At 41.9% G+C, this 15,360-nt stretch overlaps 1 protein-coding gene across 2 annotated transcripts in view; it reads right to left on the bottom strand.

Moving 5' to 3' along the window:
* SPIC (Spi-C transcription factor) overlaps window positions 1-8,090 on the bottom strand; it is a 42,046-nt gene extending 33,956 nt beyond the window's left edge. For both annotated transcript variants that reach the window (XM_075342392.1, XM_075342394.1), the window contains exons 1-2: window positions 8,031-8,090; window positions 7,889-7,939 (exon numbers count right to left, since the gene is read on the bottom strand). In XM_075342392.1, coding sequence (XP_075198507.1) covers window positions 7,889-7,894 — 6 coding nt within the window. In that variant the 5' untranslated portion in view covers window positions 7,895-7,939; window positions 8,031-8,090. The remainder of the gene's footprint in view (window positions 1-7,888; window positions 7,940-8,030) is intronic.
* Window positions 8,091-15,360: the final 7,270 nt, after the last annotated feature.

Raw genomic sequence — 15,360 nt, 5'->3', positions numbered from 1 at the left:
ATAATATTTAGGATAAAACAGGGTATAACTTATCAAAGGGAGAATCTGAGGTGAGAGCAACATTACTACTGCAAGCAAATAAATGTTTTATTATTTTGCTCCTGCATGTCTTTTTGATAATTGAGGTGCAGACTGTTTTTTGGTTATATGCACTAGATTCATAAAATGTTAATAGAAATGTTATCCATTACCTCAGCAGAAATCACACTAGTAAGGACTGAACATTCTTAATTGTAGCTATAGGTATGAATGCAGCATCCAATACTAAAGTATTGCAGTATATGGCATAAATTATTAATCATTAACAGGTTTAATTTGCCTAAAAGGACTAAAAACCTGTATGACATATAGTAAAAATGCTTTAAAAAATAAAAGACCAAAGAAAGACTTAAAAGTCACCCAGCTATTACCAATCAAAAATTAAAGAAAAATAATACTTCTGCGATAGTTATTTCTGCATCCATTAAAGGCTGATCTATCATAATATAACATATGAACCCCTATGGTAAATGCCAGAATTGCTGTTTTTCAATCACCACATACATTAGAGGGAACCTGTCATGGGGAAAAACGCTATTAACCTGCAGATACAGCACGGCTACAGATGCTGCTGACTACACACTGAGTGGTAACTGAACCCGCACCAGCGCCACCCCTATGACTAGAAGCCGAACGCTGCCGGGAGGAATTAAGGTAATTTCCTCCTGGCAGCAGGGCTCTAAATGTGTGGGCACTGTGCAGGTTCACAACACGATTAACATTTATTATCATTTTTATTCTCATGACGTTCCCTTTAAAGGGAATCTGTCACTAGGATCAACTGTCCGAAACGATCTATATGGACATCCAGGTTATAGAAAGTAGAATAAAATGATTCAATGATATTTGCTATCCAATGTTTTATTCCAGAGAAATTTACATTTTTCTTACATGTAAATAAGCTGTTAAGATCTATATGCATAGATCTCTCTGAAAATCTGCCTCTAGAGTTTATTTTATATGAAAAGCGGCATGTGTAAGACAAATAATGACTGACAGTCTGCTCTCCTGCTCTCCTGCTCTACATGTCTCATGCTGGTAACTTTCATTTAACCACTTCACGACCAAGGATGTACCTGTATGTTCTTGGCCGTATCGGTCTCTTTAATGCGGGCTCGCATGGCGGACCCACGTTATTCCCGCACATGTCTGCTGATCCGATCAGCTGACATGTGCAGCTAACAGGCTCGGGTGGATCCAAAGCATCTGATCAGGAGAATTGGTCAGTGTAGCCATGAAGCCTCCTAGGGGAAATAGCAAAATCATAAAAAAATGGAAAAAAAAAGTTTTAAAAACTATGAAAAACAAAACAAAATCCTAATAGTTGAAATTACCCTCCTTTTGCTCCACTGAAAATAAAACAATAATAATTAAAAAATACATATATTTGGTATCGCTGGATTCAATAATGCCTGCTCTACTAAAATATAAAATAAATTAATCTGATCAGTAAATGGCATAGTGAGAAAAAAAAATCAAAATGCCAGAATTACGGTACTTTTTTTGGTAAATGCAACATTGCATTAAATTCAATAACAGGTGTTCCAAACTTTGGAGGTACACAAAAATTGTATCATTAAAAACATCAGCTCAATGTGGCAAAAAATAAGCCGTCACTGAGCCCCAGATCCCGAAAAATGAGAACGCTGCGGGTCTTAGAAAACGGCGACAAAAGCAAAGTTATTGTTTTGGACAAACGTCTGAGAAAAAAGTTGTTTTCACCAGTTAGATAAAAAGTAAAACTATACATGTTTGGTATCTGCAAACACGTACTGTCCTGAGGCATCACACCGACATGTCCATTTTGCCATATAGTGAATATGATAAATGAAAAACAATTCTGCTATTGTACTTTTTTTTTTTCAATTTCACCGCATTTGGATTTTTTTCACGTTTTCCAGCACAATATTGGGCAGAATAAATGGTGTTGTTCAAAAGTAGAACTCGTCCTACAAAAACAAGCTCTTATATGGCTATATTGACCAAAAATAAAAAAGGTATGGCTCTTGGAAAAAGAGGAGGAAAAAACAAAAACAGAAAATCGCCCAGGGGTGAAGGAGTTAAAATAAGCTCTGGAGGCAGATTCTTGGGACGATTTTCATTCGGTCCATGGATCCTAACAGCTAATTTACATATAAATAAAATGTGGATTTGTGTGGAATAAAATATCAGATCGCAGATATCACTTCATTAAACTTTTTATGACTTACATGCCCATATAGACGGATTAGGAGTGTTAATTCTATTGACAAATTCCTTTAAAAAAATGCAAATAAAAGTGAACAAAACACAATATGTTCCTCAAAATAACAATAGAAAATACAGCTTGGTATGCAAAACAGCAAGCCTTAATACGGCTCCATATATGAAAAAAGAAAAGAGTTTAGGGTCTCATAAAATAGTGACACAAGCCATTTTTTTAAAAAAAAAACAAAAAAAAACAAACTCTGAACCTTTTTGAAAACTAGTAAAACAGAAATATATAATCTTGATATCGCTGTAAGCCTTCTGACCTGCATAACCATGTTGCTAGGTCAGTTTTACTGCATATTGATTGCCATGAAAAAGATGGAATTGCATTTTTTCACAATTTAATACCACTTTTTTCCCATTTTACAATTCATTATGTATTAAAGGAAATCTGCCACCAGGTTTTTGCTCCTCCATCTGAGAGCAGCATAATGTAGAAACAGAGACACTTTTTCCAGCGATGTGTCACTTACTGAGCTGTTTGCTGTCATTTATCAATGTTTTCTCTGCTGGAGATCTAGCAGTTATACAGAGCTCATTTACAGTGCCTACAAGTAGTCTTCAACCCCCTGCAGATTTAGCAGGTTTGATAAGATGCAAATAAGTTAGAGCCTGCAAACTTCAAACAAGAGCAGGATTTATTAACAGATGCATAAATCTTACAAACCAACAAGTTATGTTGCTCAGTTAAATTGTAATAAATTTTCAACATAAAAGTGTGGGTCAATTATTATTCAACCCCTAGGTTTAATATTTTGTGGAATAACCCTTGTTTGCAATTACAGCTAATAATCGTCTTTTATAAGACCTGATCAGGCCGGCACAGGTCTCTGGAGTTATCTTGGCCCACTCCTCCATGCAGAGCTTCTCCAAGTTATCTAGGTTCTTTGGGTGTCTCATGTGGACTTTAATCTTGAGCTCCTTCCACAAGTTTTCAATTGGGTTAAGGACAGGAGACTGACTAAGCCACTGCAACACCTTGATTTTTTCCCTCTTGAACCAGGCCTTGGTTATCTTGGCTGTGTGCTTTGGGTCGTTGTCTTGTTGGAAGATGAAATGACGACCCATCTTAAGATCCTTGATGGAGGAGCGGAGGTTCTTGGCCAAAATCTCCAGGTAGGCCGTGCTATCCATCTTCCCATGGATGTGGACCAGATGGCCAGGCCCCTTGGCTGAGAAACAGCCCCACAGCATGATGCTGCCACCACCATGCTTGACTGTAGGGATGGTATTCTTGGGGTCGTATGCAGTGCCATCCAGTCTCCAAACGTCACGTGTGTGGTTGGCACCAAAGATCTTGATCTTGGTCTCATCAGACCAGAGAACCTTGAACCAGTCTGTCTCAGAGTCCTCCAAGTGATCATGAGCAAACTGTAGACGAGCCTTGACATGACGCTTTGAAAGTAAAGGTACCTTACGGGCTTGTCTGGAATGGAGACCATTGCGGTGGAGTACGTTACTTATGGTATTGACTGAAACCAATGTCCCCACTGCCATGAGATCTTCCCGGAGCTCCTTCCTTGTTGTCCTTGGGTTAGCCTTGACTCTTCGGACAAGCCTGGCCTTGGCACGGGTGGAAACTTTCAAAGGCTGTCCAGGCCGTGGAAGGCTAACAGTAGTTCCATAAGCCTTCCACTTCCGGATGATGCTCCCAACAGTGGAGACAGGTAGGCCCAACTCCTTGGAAAGGGTTTTGAACCCCTTGCCAGCCTTGTGACCCTCTACGATCTTGTCTCTGATGGCCTTGGAATGCTCCTTTGTCTTTCCCATGTTGACCAAGTTTGAGTGCTGTTCACAAGTTTGGGGAGGGTCTTAATTAGTCAGAAAAGGCTGGAAAAATAGATAATTAATCCAAACATGTGAAGCTCATTGTTCTTTGTGCCTGAAATACTTCTTAATACTTTAGGGGAACCAAACAGAATTCTGGTGGATTGAGGGGTTGAATAATAAATGACCCTCTGAATAAACTTTTCACAATTTAAAAAAAAAAAAAAAGAAATAACATTCTTTTTTGCTGCAGTGCATTTCACACTTCCAGGCTGATCTACAGTCCAAATGTCACAATGCCAAGTTAATTCCGAATGTGTAAACCTGCTAAATCTGCAGGGGGTTGAATACTACTTGTAGGCACTGTATATGCTGAACTACCTGGCAGCAGGACAAGTAGTCCTGTAATGATAATCTGCTGCTGATTAATCAATGAATTTATCAAAACTACACTAAGCAACCCAACAACCTACAAGAATTAGCGCACAATGACCAGAGTAAAAAAAAAATATTATTATTTTATTAACAACAGAGACATACCATTAAAAAAAAGCTACACTAAGCAGCCCAGTAAGTGACACATTGCTGTAATCAGGGTCTCTGCCCCTACATTATGCTGCTCTCAAATTAGGTGGCAAAAATATGGTGACAGATTCCCTTTAAGCTTAACCCCTTCACGACCGGCCGATTTTTCGCTTTCCGTTTTTTTTTTCGCCATTCTTTTTCTGAAAGACGTAACTTTTTTATTTTTCAGTCAATATGGTCATGTGAAGGCTCATTTTTTGCGTAACGAGCTGTACTTTTAAATGAAACCATCAGTTTTACCATATAGTGTACTGGAAAGCGGCAAAAAAATTCCAAATGCAGAAAAATTGCAAAAAAGTGCGATAGCACTATGGTTTTTGAGATATGTTATTCACTGTGTTCGCTATATGGTAAAACTGATGTATGGGTGTGATGCCTCAGGTCACTGCGAGTTCGTAGACACCAAACATGTATAGGTTTACTTTTATATAAGGGGTTAAAAAAATTGGAAGTTTGTCCGAAAAAAGCGGCGCACGTTTTACGCCATATTCCGTGACCCGTAGCATTCTCATTTTTCAGGATCTATGGCTCAGTGACAGCTTATTTTTTGCGTCTTGAGCTGACGTTTTTAACGGTACCATTTTTGCGCAGATGCTACGTTTTGATCGCCTCTTATTTATTATTTATTGTTTGGAATTTTTTTGCCGCTACGTTTTATACTGACAAGATTAATTGATTTTATATTTTGATAGATCGGGCGTTTATGAACGCGGTGATACCAAAAGTGTGTATATTTTTTATTTTTTTAACCCTTTAATTTTCAATGGGGCGAATGGGGGGTAATTTGAACTTTTAGGTTTTTTTGTTTTTTTTTTAATTTTTAAAAAAATTTTTTTTTTAACTTTTTTTTTTATTTTACTAGTCCCCCTAGGGGGCTATTGCGATCAGCAATCCGATCGCTCTGCAGTATCTGCTGATCACAGCTACACAGCTGTAAATAGCAGATACGCTCTCTTTCTCTTTTGCTGTGCCGCTGGCACAGCGAAAGTGAAAGCATGTCATGTGTAGTACAGGAGTCATCACATGACCCTGTGCTACCATGACAACTATCGGAAGTCACGTGATCACGTCACGTGACTTCCGGTATCGGGCGGTAAGTAAAACTTTACCGCGATCGCGCTTATAATGGCGCTGTCACGTATTGACAGCGCCATTTAAGGGGTTAATCGGCACGAGCAGATAACGATTCTGCTCGTGTCTAGCAGGCACACATCTCAGCTGTGAAAATCAGCTGAGATGTGCACCGATCGCGGCATGCTGCCGCTGGAGGATCGCGGGCAGTAACATTATGACATTTAGGACGTAATTTTACTGCCCACGGTTGTTAAGGGGTTAATGGTGTCCTTCAATACAACTCATTTTACAAAAAAAAACAAGCATTCGTATGGCAATGGTGATGGAAAACTAAAAAAGTTGGAAGAAGGGAGCAAAACATAAAAGTGTAAAAATGAAAAACAAATGCTCTCAAAAATAGCAATCACTCTATATTAATTTTTAAAATAATAAAAAGTTATGGCAACACAAGGAAAACTATTTCTTTAAGCCAATTTACAATGTAAAATTAGAAAAACATAAAAACAAATACATAAAATGTATTATCATAATGATACTGAATAACTGTAACATGCCATGTATGCTGCACTGTGAATAGGTTAAAAAAATAAAAGACAAAGCCCGATATATTGCCAAACTAGTTTATTCATTACATTATATCTACCTCAAATACTTCTTGTCCCACACAAAAAATTATCATTCATCACCAAAAAAATAAAAAGGTATTTATGGTTTCATGCTTTAGCATTTCAGAGTGCAATCTGTCTCTTCTTTTTTTGTAATTTTATGTCATACTCAGTTATGCACCTGTTCACATTGCAGTTTGGTGAGTGCCATTAGTCTTTTTGTCTAGATTAATGGAGGTCATACATTCTGACGTGCACCCCTTCCCTACTAGGCACAGGTGATTTTATTCACTGTAACAGGCACCTACTTGCCCACACAGGAGGTTTTTAAACCCAGAGACAGGCTTCAATATAGAGTAGGTACCCAGTTATGAGATATGCCATGACATGGCTACTGGGCAGATATACAAATGGCCATTTTGTATGCTAAATATCTCAAATTTTTCTTTAGCAGTAATGCATATCTATATTCTTACATTCATGGTTCTCATGCTTTAGCATTTCAGAGTGCAGCTGTCTCTTTTTTTTGTCAGAAAAATAAAAAGTCACAAGTTTCCAAAAACAGAGATCAAGAAACAAAAAACGCTCCCTAATAAAGACAAAAGACCAAATGTGGATATTGTGGCAGGAGGCTAGGCGATGACCATGTTTATTACTTTATGTCAATTTGCACCAAATATGTAGAAAGTAAGAAGATACTTATTAATACTGTGCATTTTTTATATATTTTTATATATATATATATGTATATATATATATATATATATATATATATATATATAAATATATGTATATATATATATATATATATATATATATATATATATATATATATATATATATATATATATAAAAGCTACAGGAATAAAACAGATGAACATATGCACACTTGGACAACATTCTTATTCTTTAGAGAGTAGGGGACCCCTTTAGTTTAAATAGTTGAGAATCACAGAAGTGTAACATGGATATCTGTGACAATTATGGCATATAATATAAATAAAGTGTAAATTGTTGGACATAACCCTTTAAGTTTAAACCCATAATGTAATATAGTTAACATTTATATTAGGTTTCTACATATGAAGATAAATCTGGAATATAACAATTATATATTTTATAATTGCTTAAAAAACCCACAACTATCTAGCATTATTCCCAACTAAGATTTCCCATGTGACAAAATATCCTAACTTTTGATGGTTTTGCTTTAGTTTTTCCTTTCTGTCCTAGTATATTTATTTCTTACCACTTTTTATTATATTACCACTCACATTCCAAAAGCTTTATTTATTATAGTACCACTCAAAATGCAATGTTTTAAGAAAAGGAATCTATGAATTGTTCTTGTGAATATTATCCTTTAAAAAAATTTAACCTGATATACATGATCTTAAACAACTTAAACCCATAAAAAAATCCCCTAAAAAGTAAACAAAATTAACTCTAAAACTTTTTTAAAAATTCAAATTAACTAACTGAATGGAAAGTTGTGCAAAAGGTACAATATAGTTATGCTACAGTCATATGCTTACTAATGTGACTGCGTATATATTTTTTAAGCTTACCATCATGAAATCATTCAGAATTTTTTCTCATTCGGGATTCACCACAATAATCTGGGAAGAAGGACATACAGGGATGGTATAGATAATTACTAGGATTGAGGCTTCTGTGTTACAGTGACAGAATAGCAAGTCTTTGACTTACCTTTGTTGCAGGGTTCCATAAATTAAGAGGGTGAGATAGCAGATATTTATGTCCTTCTGCTTTTACACGTCACTAACACGTACTACTGTTTAAATTGCAGCAGTTATCCCTTGAAGTTTCTGAGCATGGACTGGAAAACAATAGCTTAAAGGTAAATACAGAAATCCAGCACATGCTTTCCATGTATTGTCTGAGCTTTACACTTCAATATTTGCCAAAAAGGTTATGTTACATTATATCATTATTTTTTTAGTTATAAAGTGACTTTCGGTTATTTAGTCACACCATGGATATAGTACCACTCAATACACTTTTCCATACCAGTGTACTGGTGAATGTTTGGTGATGGTAACTGTATTTATCGTCAAAGTTATTGAAATTTGGTTCCTTTAAAAACACATTTTCCTACTCTTCTTTTCATCATGAAATATAGTTCTAAGTTTATATTTGTAAAGCCCATTAAACATTATGACAAGCTGAGCTTGACCTGCTTTCTTGAGGAAGTAGTGGAAGAACATATAGGTGTAGTGATTGCATACCTCCCAACCGTCCCGGATACAGCGGGACAGTCCCTCTTCTGAGCCTTTGATCCCGGGTCCCGCCCGTGAGGCTGTTTATCCCGGCTCCACCCACTGTAGCCCCGCCTCGCTGTTTCTCCCTTCTACTATTCATTACAGAGCCGAGCGCGCACCTACTCCTGTGACTGCTGCTGAGGTATGAATCACCCCCTGCAGCAGAGCGACCCCCCTGCAGCAGAGCGACCCCCCCCCTGCAGCAGAGCCCCCCCCCTGCACCAGAGCCGACCCCCCCAGTCCCGGAGCCTGCGTTTCTCTGCAGCTGTTCTCTGATTCCCCGTGTGTGGCTTCTCACTGCTGCAGATACACGGGGAGTCAGGAAGCTGAGGAGACCGTGCAATCAGCACTTCTCTCTCCTGCAGATAGCACTGGCCAGTAATAACCTATGCAGAGTGACATCTGCAGGCTTCTATTAGCTTACCGATCAGTGGTCTCCTGCCTGTGGAGCAGAGCTGCTGGGTCCTAGCTGTCCAACAGCTTCAGCTCTGCTTTATCCTGGCTCCTCTACCAGTTAAAGGGAAACTGTCAGCAGAAATTTCACAATAAAAGTAAAAGCTTCCCCTCTGCAGCTCCTGGGCTGCATTCTGGAAAGGTTCCTGTTGTTATTGTGCCCCCTTTGAGACCTACAAAAATACTTTATGAAGTCTTACCTTTTTGTATGCAAATGTGTTTTTATGGTCACGGGGGCGGGCTGTCTGGCGTCCGTTATTCCCCCTCCTGCCGCTTTACGCAGTCCCCCATTGCTCATTTACATACACAAGGACGCCTTCCTCATGTAACTGTCCTCCCGAAGTTTTGCGCATGTGAACGCTTTTTCAGGTGATTGCGCAGGCACGAGATTATGGGCGGCGCTGTGATTGTCATCAGCAGCGTTAACCAAGTACCCGCCCATAATCTCGTGCCCGCACTTTTCCCTCTGACTCCACCGTTATGCGCAAGTGCTGGCCATATGAACCATGTTACCTATTACTGCTTGCACGAGATTATGGGCGGGTACTTGGATGACTTTGCTGATGACAATCACAGCGCCGCCCATAATCTCGCGCCCATGGTAATAGGTAACGTGGTTCATATGGCCAGTGCTTGCGCATAACGGTGGAGGCAGAGTGAGAAGCGCGGGCACGAGATTATGGGCGGGTACTTGGATGACGCTGCTGATGACAATCACAGCGCCGCCCATAATCTCGCGCCTGCGCAATCACCTCAAAAGCGTTCACACTTTGCACAGTGCTCACTCCCGCGAGAGTGGCACTGGGCATGCACAAAACTTCAGGAGGACAGTTACATGAGGAAGGCGTCCTCATGTATGGAAATGAGCAATGGGGGACGGCGTACAACGGCAGGAGGAGGAATAACGGCCGCCAGGCAGCCCGCCCCCGTGACCATAAAAACAGATTTGCATACAAAAAGGTAAGACTTCATAAAGTATTATTTTAAGTCTCAAAGGGGGCACAATAGCAACAGGAACCTTTCCAGAATGCAGCCCAGGAGCTGCAGAGGGGAATCTTTTATTTTTTTTGCTAAATTTCTGGTGACAGTTTCCCTTTAAAGGGAACCTATCAGGTGCAATCTGCACTCAGAGCCAGGAGCAGTTCTGGGTGTATATTGCTAATCCCTCCCTAACTGTCCCTGTATACACTAGCATAGATAAAGGCATCTATAGAAAAAGTATTTTTAAAGAGCTTATATCTTATGCTAATTAGCGCGGGGACTAGTCCCAAGGGCGTTACTTCACTTGGCTAGTCGGCTCACATAGCGTGTTAGTACTCACACAGGGGCGTAATAACATGCTAACATGCTATGCGAGCCGACTAGCCAAGTGAAGTAACGCCCTTGTGACTAGTCCCCGCGCTCATTAGCATAAGATATAAGATCTTTAAAAATATTTGTTCTTGATCTCTTTATCTATGCTAGTGTATACAGGGACGGTTAGGCAGGGATTAGCAATATGTACCCAGAACTGCTCCTGGCTCTGAGTGCAGATTGCACCTGACAGGTTCACTTTAAAGGGAACCTGTCACCAGATTTGGGGCCTATAAGCTGCGGCTACCACCAGCAGGATCTTATGTACACATTCTAACATGCTGCATACCTCCCAACCGTCCCGGATACAGCGGGACTTTCACGCTTTACGTTGTTTGTCCCGTTGCCACGGGCGGGACGGCCGGCTCCCGGGCTTCGCCCACCCACTCTCTCTCCGCCTCCCTGCTTTTCCCTCCTACCATCCTAGTAGACGTGGCATAGAGAGGAGCGCTGCCTGTGCTGCTGCTGGTACAGTAAACTAATCTCCCCAGCGCTGATTTCCCTCCCTCCCCCCTCACCCCCGGCCGGAGCCTGTCTGTGCGGTCGGCCGGCCGCCTGTCTGTGCGGTCGGCCCGCCACCTGTCTGTGCGGGCGCCCCCCCTGACACCTGTCTGTGCGGGCGCCCCCCGCCGCCTGTCTGTGCGGGCGGCCCGCCGCCTCATTCTGCGGGCGGCTGGCCGCCTCTCTCTGCGGGCGGCTGGCCGCCTCTCTGTGCGGGCGGCCCGCCGCCTGTCTGTGAAGGCGACCGGCCGCCTCACTGTGGCTGCCTGCGTGTCCGTGCTGGAGGCCCGCCGGCTGCCTGCGTGTCCGTGCTGGAGGCCCGCCGGCTGCCTGCGTGTCCGTGCTGGAGGCCCGCCGGCTGCCTGCGTGTCCGTGCTGGAGGCCCGCCGGCTGCCTGCGTGTCCGTGCTGGAGGCCCGCCGGCTGCCTGCGTGTTTGTGCTGAATGGGTGTGGATGGGGAGTGGATATGGGCGTGACTGTGAAATGGGTGTGGTTAGGGGGCGTGGCCTAAAAATTTGCCGCGGCGCGCTACGCGCGCCGCAAACTTTGTCCCTCTTTTCCTTCTTTAAAAGTTGGGAGGTATGGTGATTGTTATATTGCAAGGGTGGAAGGCATAGCATAAAGCTCCTGTATGATCTGGCTTAAATCCTAAGTCATATGACAAGGCTCGTTAAAGGGTCACTTATGACTGTTAGGATTCCTATGTCCAATAGGTGACACTAGAGCAGAGGTCTCAAACACGTGGCCCGCGGGCCGCATGCAGCCCCTCAGGCTGCTTTGTGCGGCCCGCAGGTCCGTGCCCCTGTTCACTATCGCGGCCGGTGCAGGGGCCGCAGCCACTGTCTGCGCTTTATGTCAGATGAATGTTTTGCCGGCGCTGCTGACAGTGGCTGCGGCCCCTGCACCTGCCGCGATAGTCACCGGGGGCATGGGCCTGCAGACAGCAAGAAGCAGAGATGAGGCAGCCGAGGGAACGTGGGACAGGTGAGAAGAATAGTGTGGGTTTTTTTGTGTGTGTGTGTGTATGTGAAGGATGGCACATTAAGCCCTAAGCAACCTATGACGTACTGGGCACGTCATTGCTCCCTGGTACTTAAAGACCCATGACGTACCCAGTACGTAATGGCGAAATCGCGGCCTCGAAGCCCCGGTGGCTGCGATCGCTGCAAATACCTTAGATTCGGGGAGGAGGGGACCTCTGCCTGACCTCAGGAGGGGTGGTGTCTCCTCCCCGGACCTACATAGGCTGTGATTGGCTGACAAACGCCGCTCAGCCAATCACAGCCACTGTAATGTTTTAGCCATTGAAAATGGCTGAAACATTGAAATCCAGCCATGATCAGTGCAGCTATAGCCCTGATCATTGGCTGTAGCTGGGTGACCTCTGTTTCACAGCCCCCAGCTCTGATTGGAGAGACCGGCCTTGTGACCGATCTCTCCAATCACTGTGGATCTGGGGCCGGAAACCGCTCCCCTCAGCTTCACTCCGGCGTCTGTGGCAGCCGAGGAGAGCGATCGGTAAGTTATAGCCACTGCCCCCCTTTCAGCCACCGCCGCCATTGCCCCCCCCTTCCCCCGACCCATTATTACAGGATGGGCACATTACTATAGAATAGGGACAAGGTGGGCACATCACTATAGGATGGGGACAAGGCTGGGAACATTACTATAGGATAGGGACTAGGATGGGGAACAGTACTACAGGATAGGGACATTACTACAAGGGGACAAGGATGGGAAACATTACTATAGGATAGGGATAAGGCTTGGGACATTACTATAGGATGGGGACATTACAAGGATGGGCACATTACTATAGGATGAGGACATTACTATAGAATGGGGACAAGGCTGGGGACATTACTATATGATGGGGACAGTACTACAGGATAGGGACATTACTACAAGGGGACAAGGATGGGAAACATTACTATAGGATAGGGATAAGGCTGGGGACATTACTATAGGATGGGGACATTACTATAGGATGGGGACAAGGTTGGCACATTACTACAGAATGGGATAACTATTTGATGGGGACAGTACTACAGGATAGGGAGATTGCTACAAGGGGAAAAAGAATGGGAAAACATTACTATAAGATGGGGACAAGGATGGAAACATTACTACAGGATGGGCACATTACTATAGGTTGGGGACATTACTATAGGATGGGGACAAGAATGAGACACATTACTACAGGATGAACACATTACGATAAGATGGGGACAAGGATGAGACACATTACTACAAGATGGGGACAAGGATGGGACACATTACTATAGGATGGGGACAAGGATAGGAAACATTACTGTAGGATGGGGACAAGGATGAGGCACATTACTACAAGATGGGGACAAGGATGGGGAACATTACTATAGGATGGGGACAAGGATCAGTACATTACTGTAGGATGGGGACTAGGATGAGCACATTACTGTAGGATGGGGACTAGGATGGGGCACAATACTACAAGTGGACAAGGATGGGCATATTACAACAAGCTGGGGAACATTACAAAAACATGTTGGCCAAAATTTCTATATAGTGCTAATTGTAACACTATTAGTTACAAGAAAGGGATAAAATGTAAAAAAAAAAAAACCTCAAAATAAGGCATGACATTTTTTTTTACCATCAAAATTATTATTTTTTTATATTTAAACAACGAATGTGCACATTTGTTATAATAAACAAGTGAAAAATGTTCAAAAATCAGTGATCCAAAGGTGTATAAATATATATGTGTATATACTGTATATATATATATGGTACCAATAAAAATGTCACTTTGTCCTGCAAAGACTGCGGTCCCCCAAATTATTTTTTTTTCCTCTGTGCAGCCCATATACCCAGCTGAGTTTGAGACCCCTGCACTAGAGTTTGCTTCCTTCCTTCCTGCTTGAAGAGGCAATTTACATAATTTCCAGAGGAGCATTGCGGCTTAAAGTCTCCTCACCACTGACATGCTGAAATGGTATGTCAGTCTTCGCAAGGAAAATAGCTTCCCCTTTAGACCCCGTCTTAGCCTCTAATACAGCCAGATAAGATCTCATACTTTGCATTGATGAGGGACAACAATCACGAAACACCATGTCTGCAAATTGAGGTTCTGATCTGGCATAAATCCTGTCATATGACAAGGCTCCTTATAGGGTCACTTTTGACTTTTACGATTCCTACCTCCAATAGGTGGCACTAAAGTTTGTCTACTTCCTCACTGAAGAGACAATTTGGATGCCGAATATTTATTTGTACATCTAAAAAATATGTCAATATGTTCTGTGAATTCAGATATCACATCCGAATTATGACAACACAATCAGTCTTCCGTACTTAGTGTGTTATTTCATAGTCTTCAGCCATAATGACACAGGTAAGTTGACAATGGCCAGAATAAGTTTTTGAGCAATTGCTTAGAAATAGGAGTCTATCAGAGAGCACTACAACACTGAAAGAGTTATGCTTTTGTTTTGTTTTTTTTTTAAATTGCCAACCTATATTAAGGATAGGGTATCAAGGAATTGTTTGTTTGTCATTGATATGAGGCAGATAGAGTTGTGCTTTATAGCAGGTTGTCCTGCTACACATGGGCTGCCACCTAACTATCGATGGATGATTGGTGGCAAGCCTTAATTGTTAGCTTTATAAATCCTGCTTAGAATGTGGAAATTTTGAACCCAGTTGTCATGTAGCGTTTGCATATGAAGAGCTAAAACATTTGGAGAAACTATATTTAGGTTCTGTGGGGATGTTGGAAGGAACCTTGTGGCTAGTAGACTATGTCGTGAGGGCTGGTTGTCCCTCTGATCAAATTCTTGGAGTAGAAGTAGAGTATGAAACTACACTAGACTGTGAAAAAGTGGGAAGGATAACCTAATAAGACCTTTTTTTTCTGAAGGTCTTATGGTGAGAGGGTTCATTTAGATTTATTTGTCCTGCAATGTTCAGTAATAATCCATGAATTCAGCAATGAAATGCAGGTTGTATTGCAATTAAGGGGAAGAAAGCATCTATAAAGGGATTGTCTGATTTTATGATAAACGTCTGCTGTCACACTTATGAGCAAACTTTTTAATCCTTACCGCATGCACACCGCACACTGTCAGGATTCAACAGTGTTTTAATTTGCATACTTCTGACCACATTCTGATTAGAGGTACTCAGCCTCACTCAATTCGCTTATATTAAACATGGCTAAGTACATCTAGTTGGCACCTGACCACATGCAAATTTCATACTGGCGGTCACGTGACTGGCTGTTCTCCCTAGCAACAATGGAGAATCATGACAATGTGCGGTGTGCACACTATAAATCTCCATAAGTCTAAAGTCATATAGAGTGACTGCAATTTTTTATCAGAAGACTTGACAACCCCTTTGAAAGCATCTAAAAAATCAAGTGAGCGAGTTGCATGTGTCTTGTTCCAAAGTGTGTTTTGAAACAATGG

Source organism: Anomaloglossus baeobatrachus, chromosome 4, assembly GCF_048569485.1.
Source record: "Anomaloglossus baeobatrachus isolate aAnoBae1 chromosome 4, aAnoBae1.hap1, whole genome shotgun sequence".
NCBI classification, from domain to species: domain Eukaryota; kingdom Metazoa; phylum Chordata; class Amphibia; order Anura; family Aromobatidae; genus Anomaloglossus; species Anomaloglossus baeobatrachus.
The sequence above is the reverse complement of the archived record's forward strand: the minus strand, read 5'-3'. Positions and strand labels throughout refer to the sequence as shown.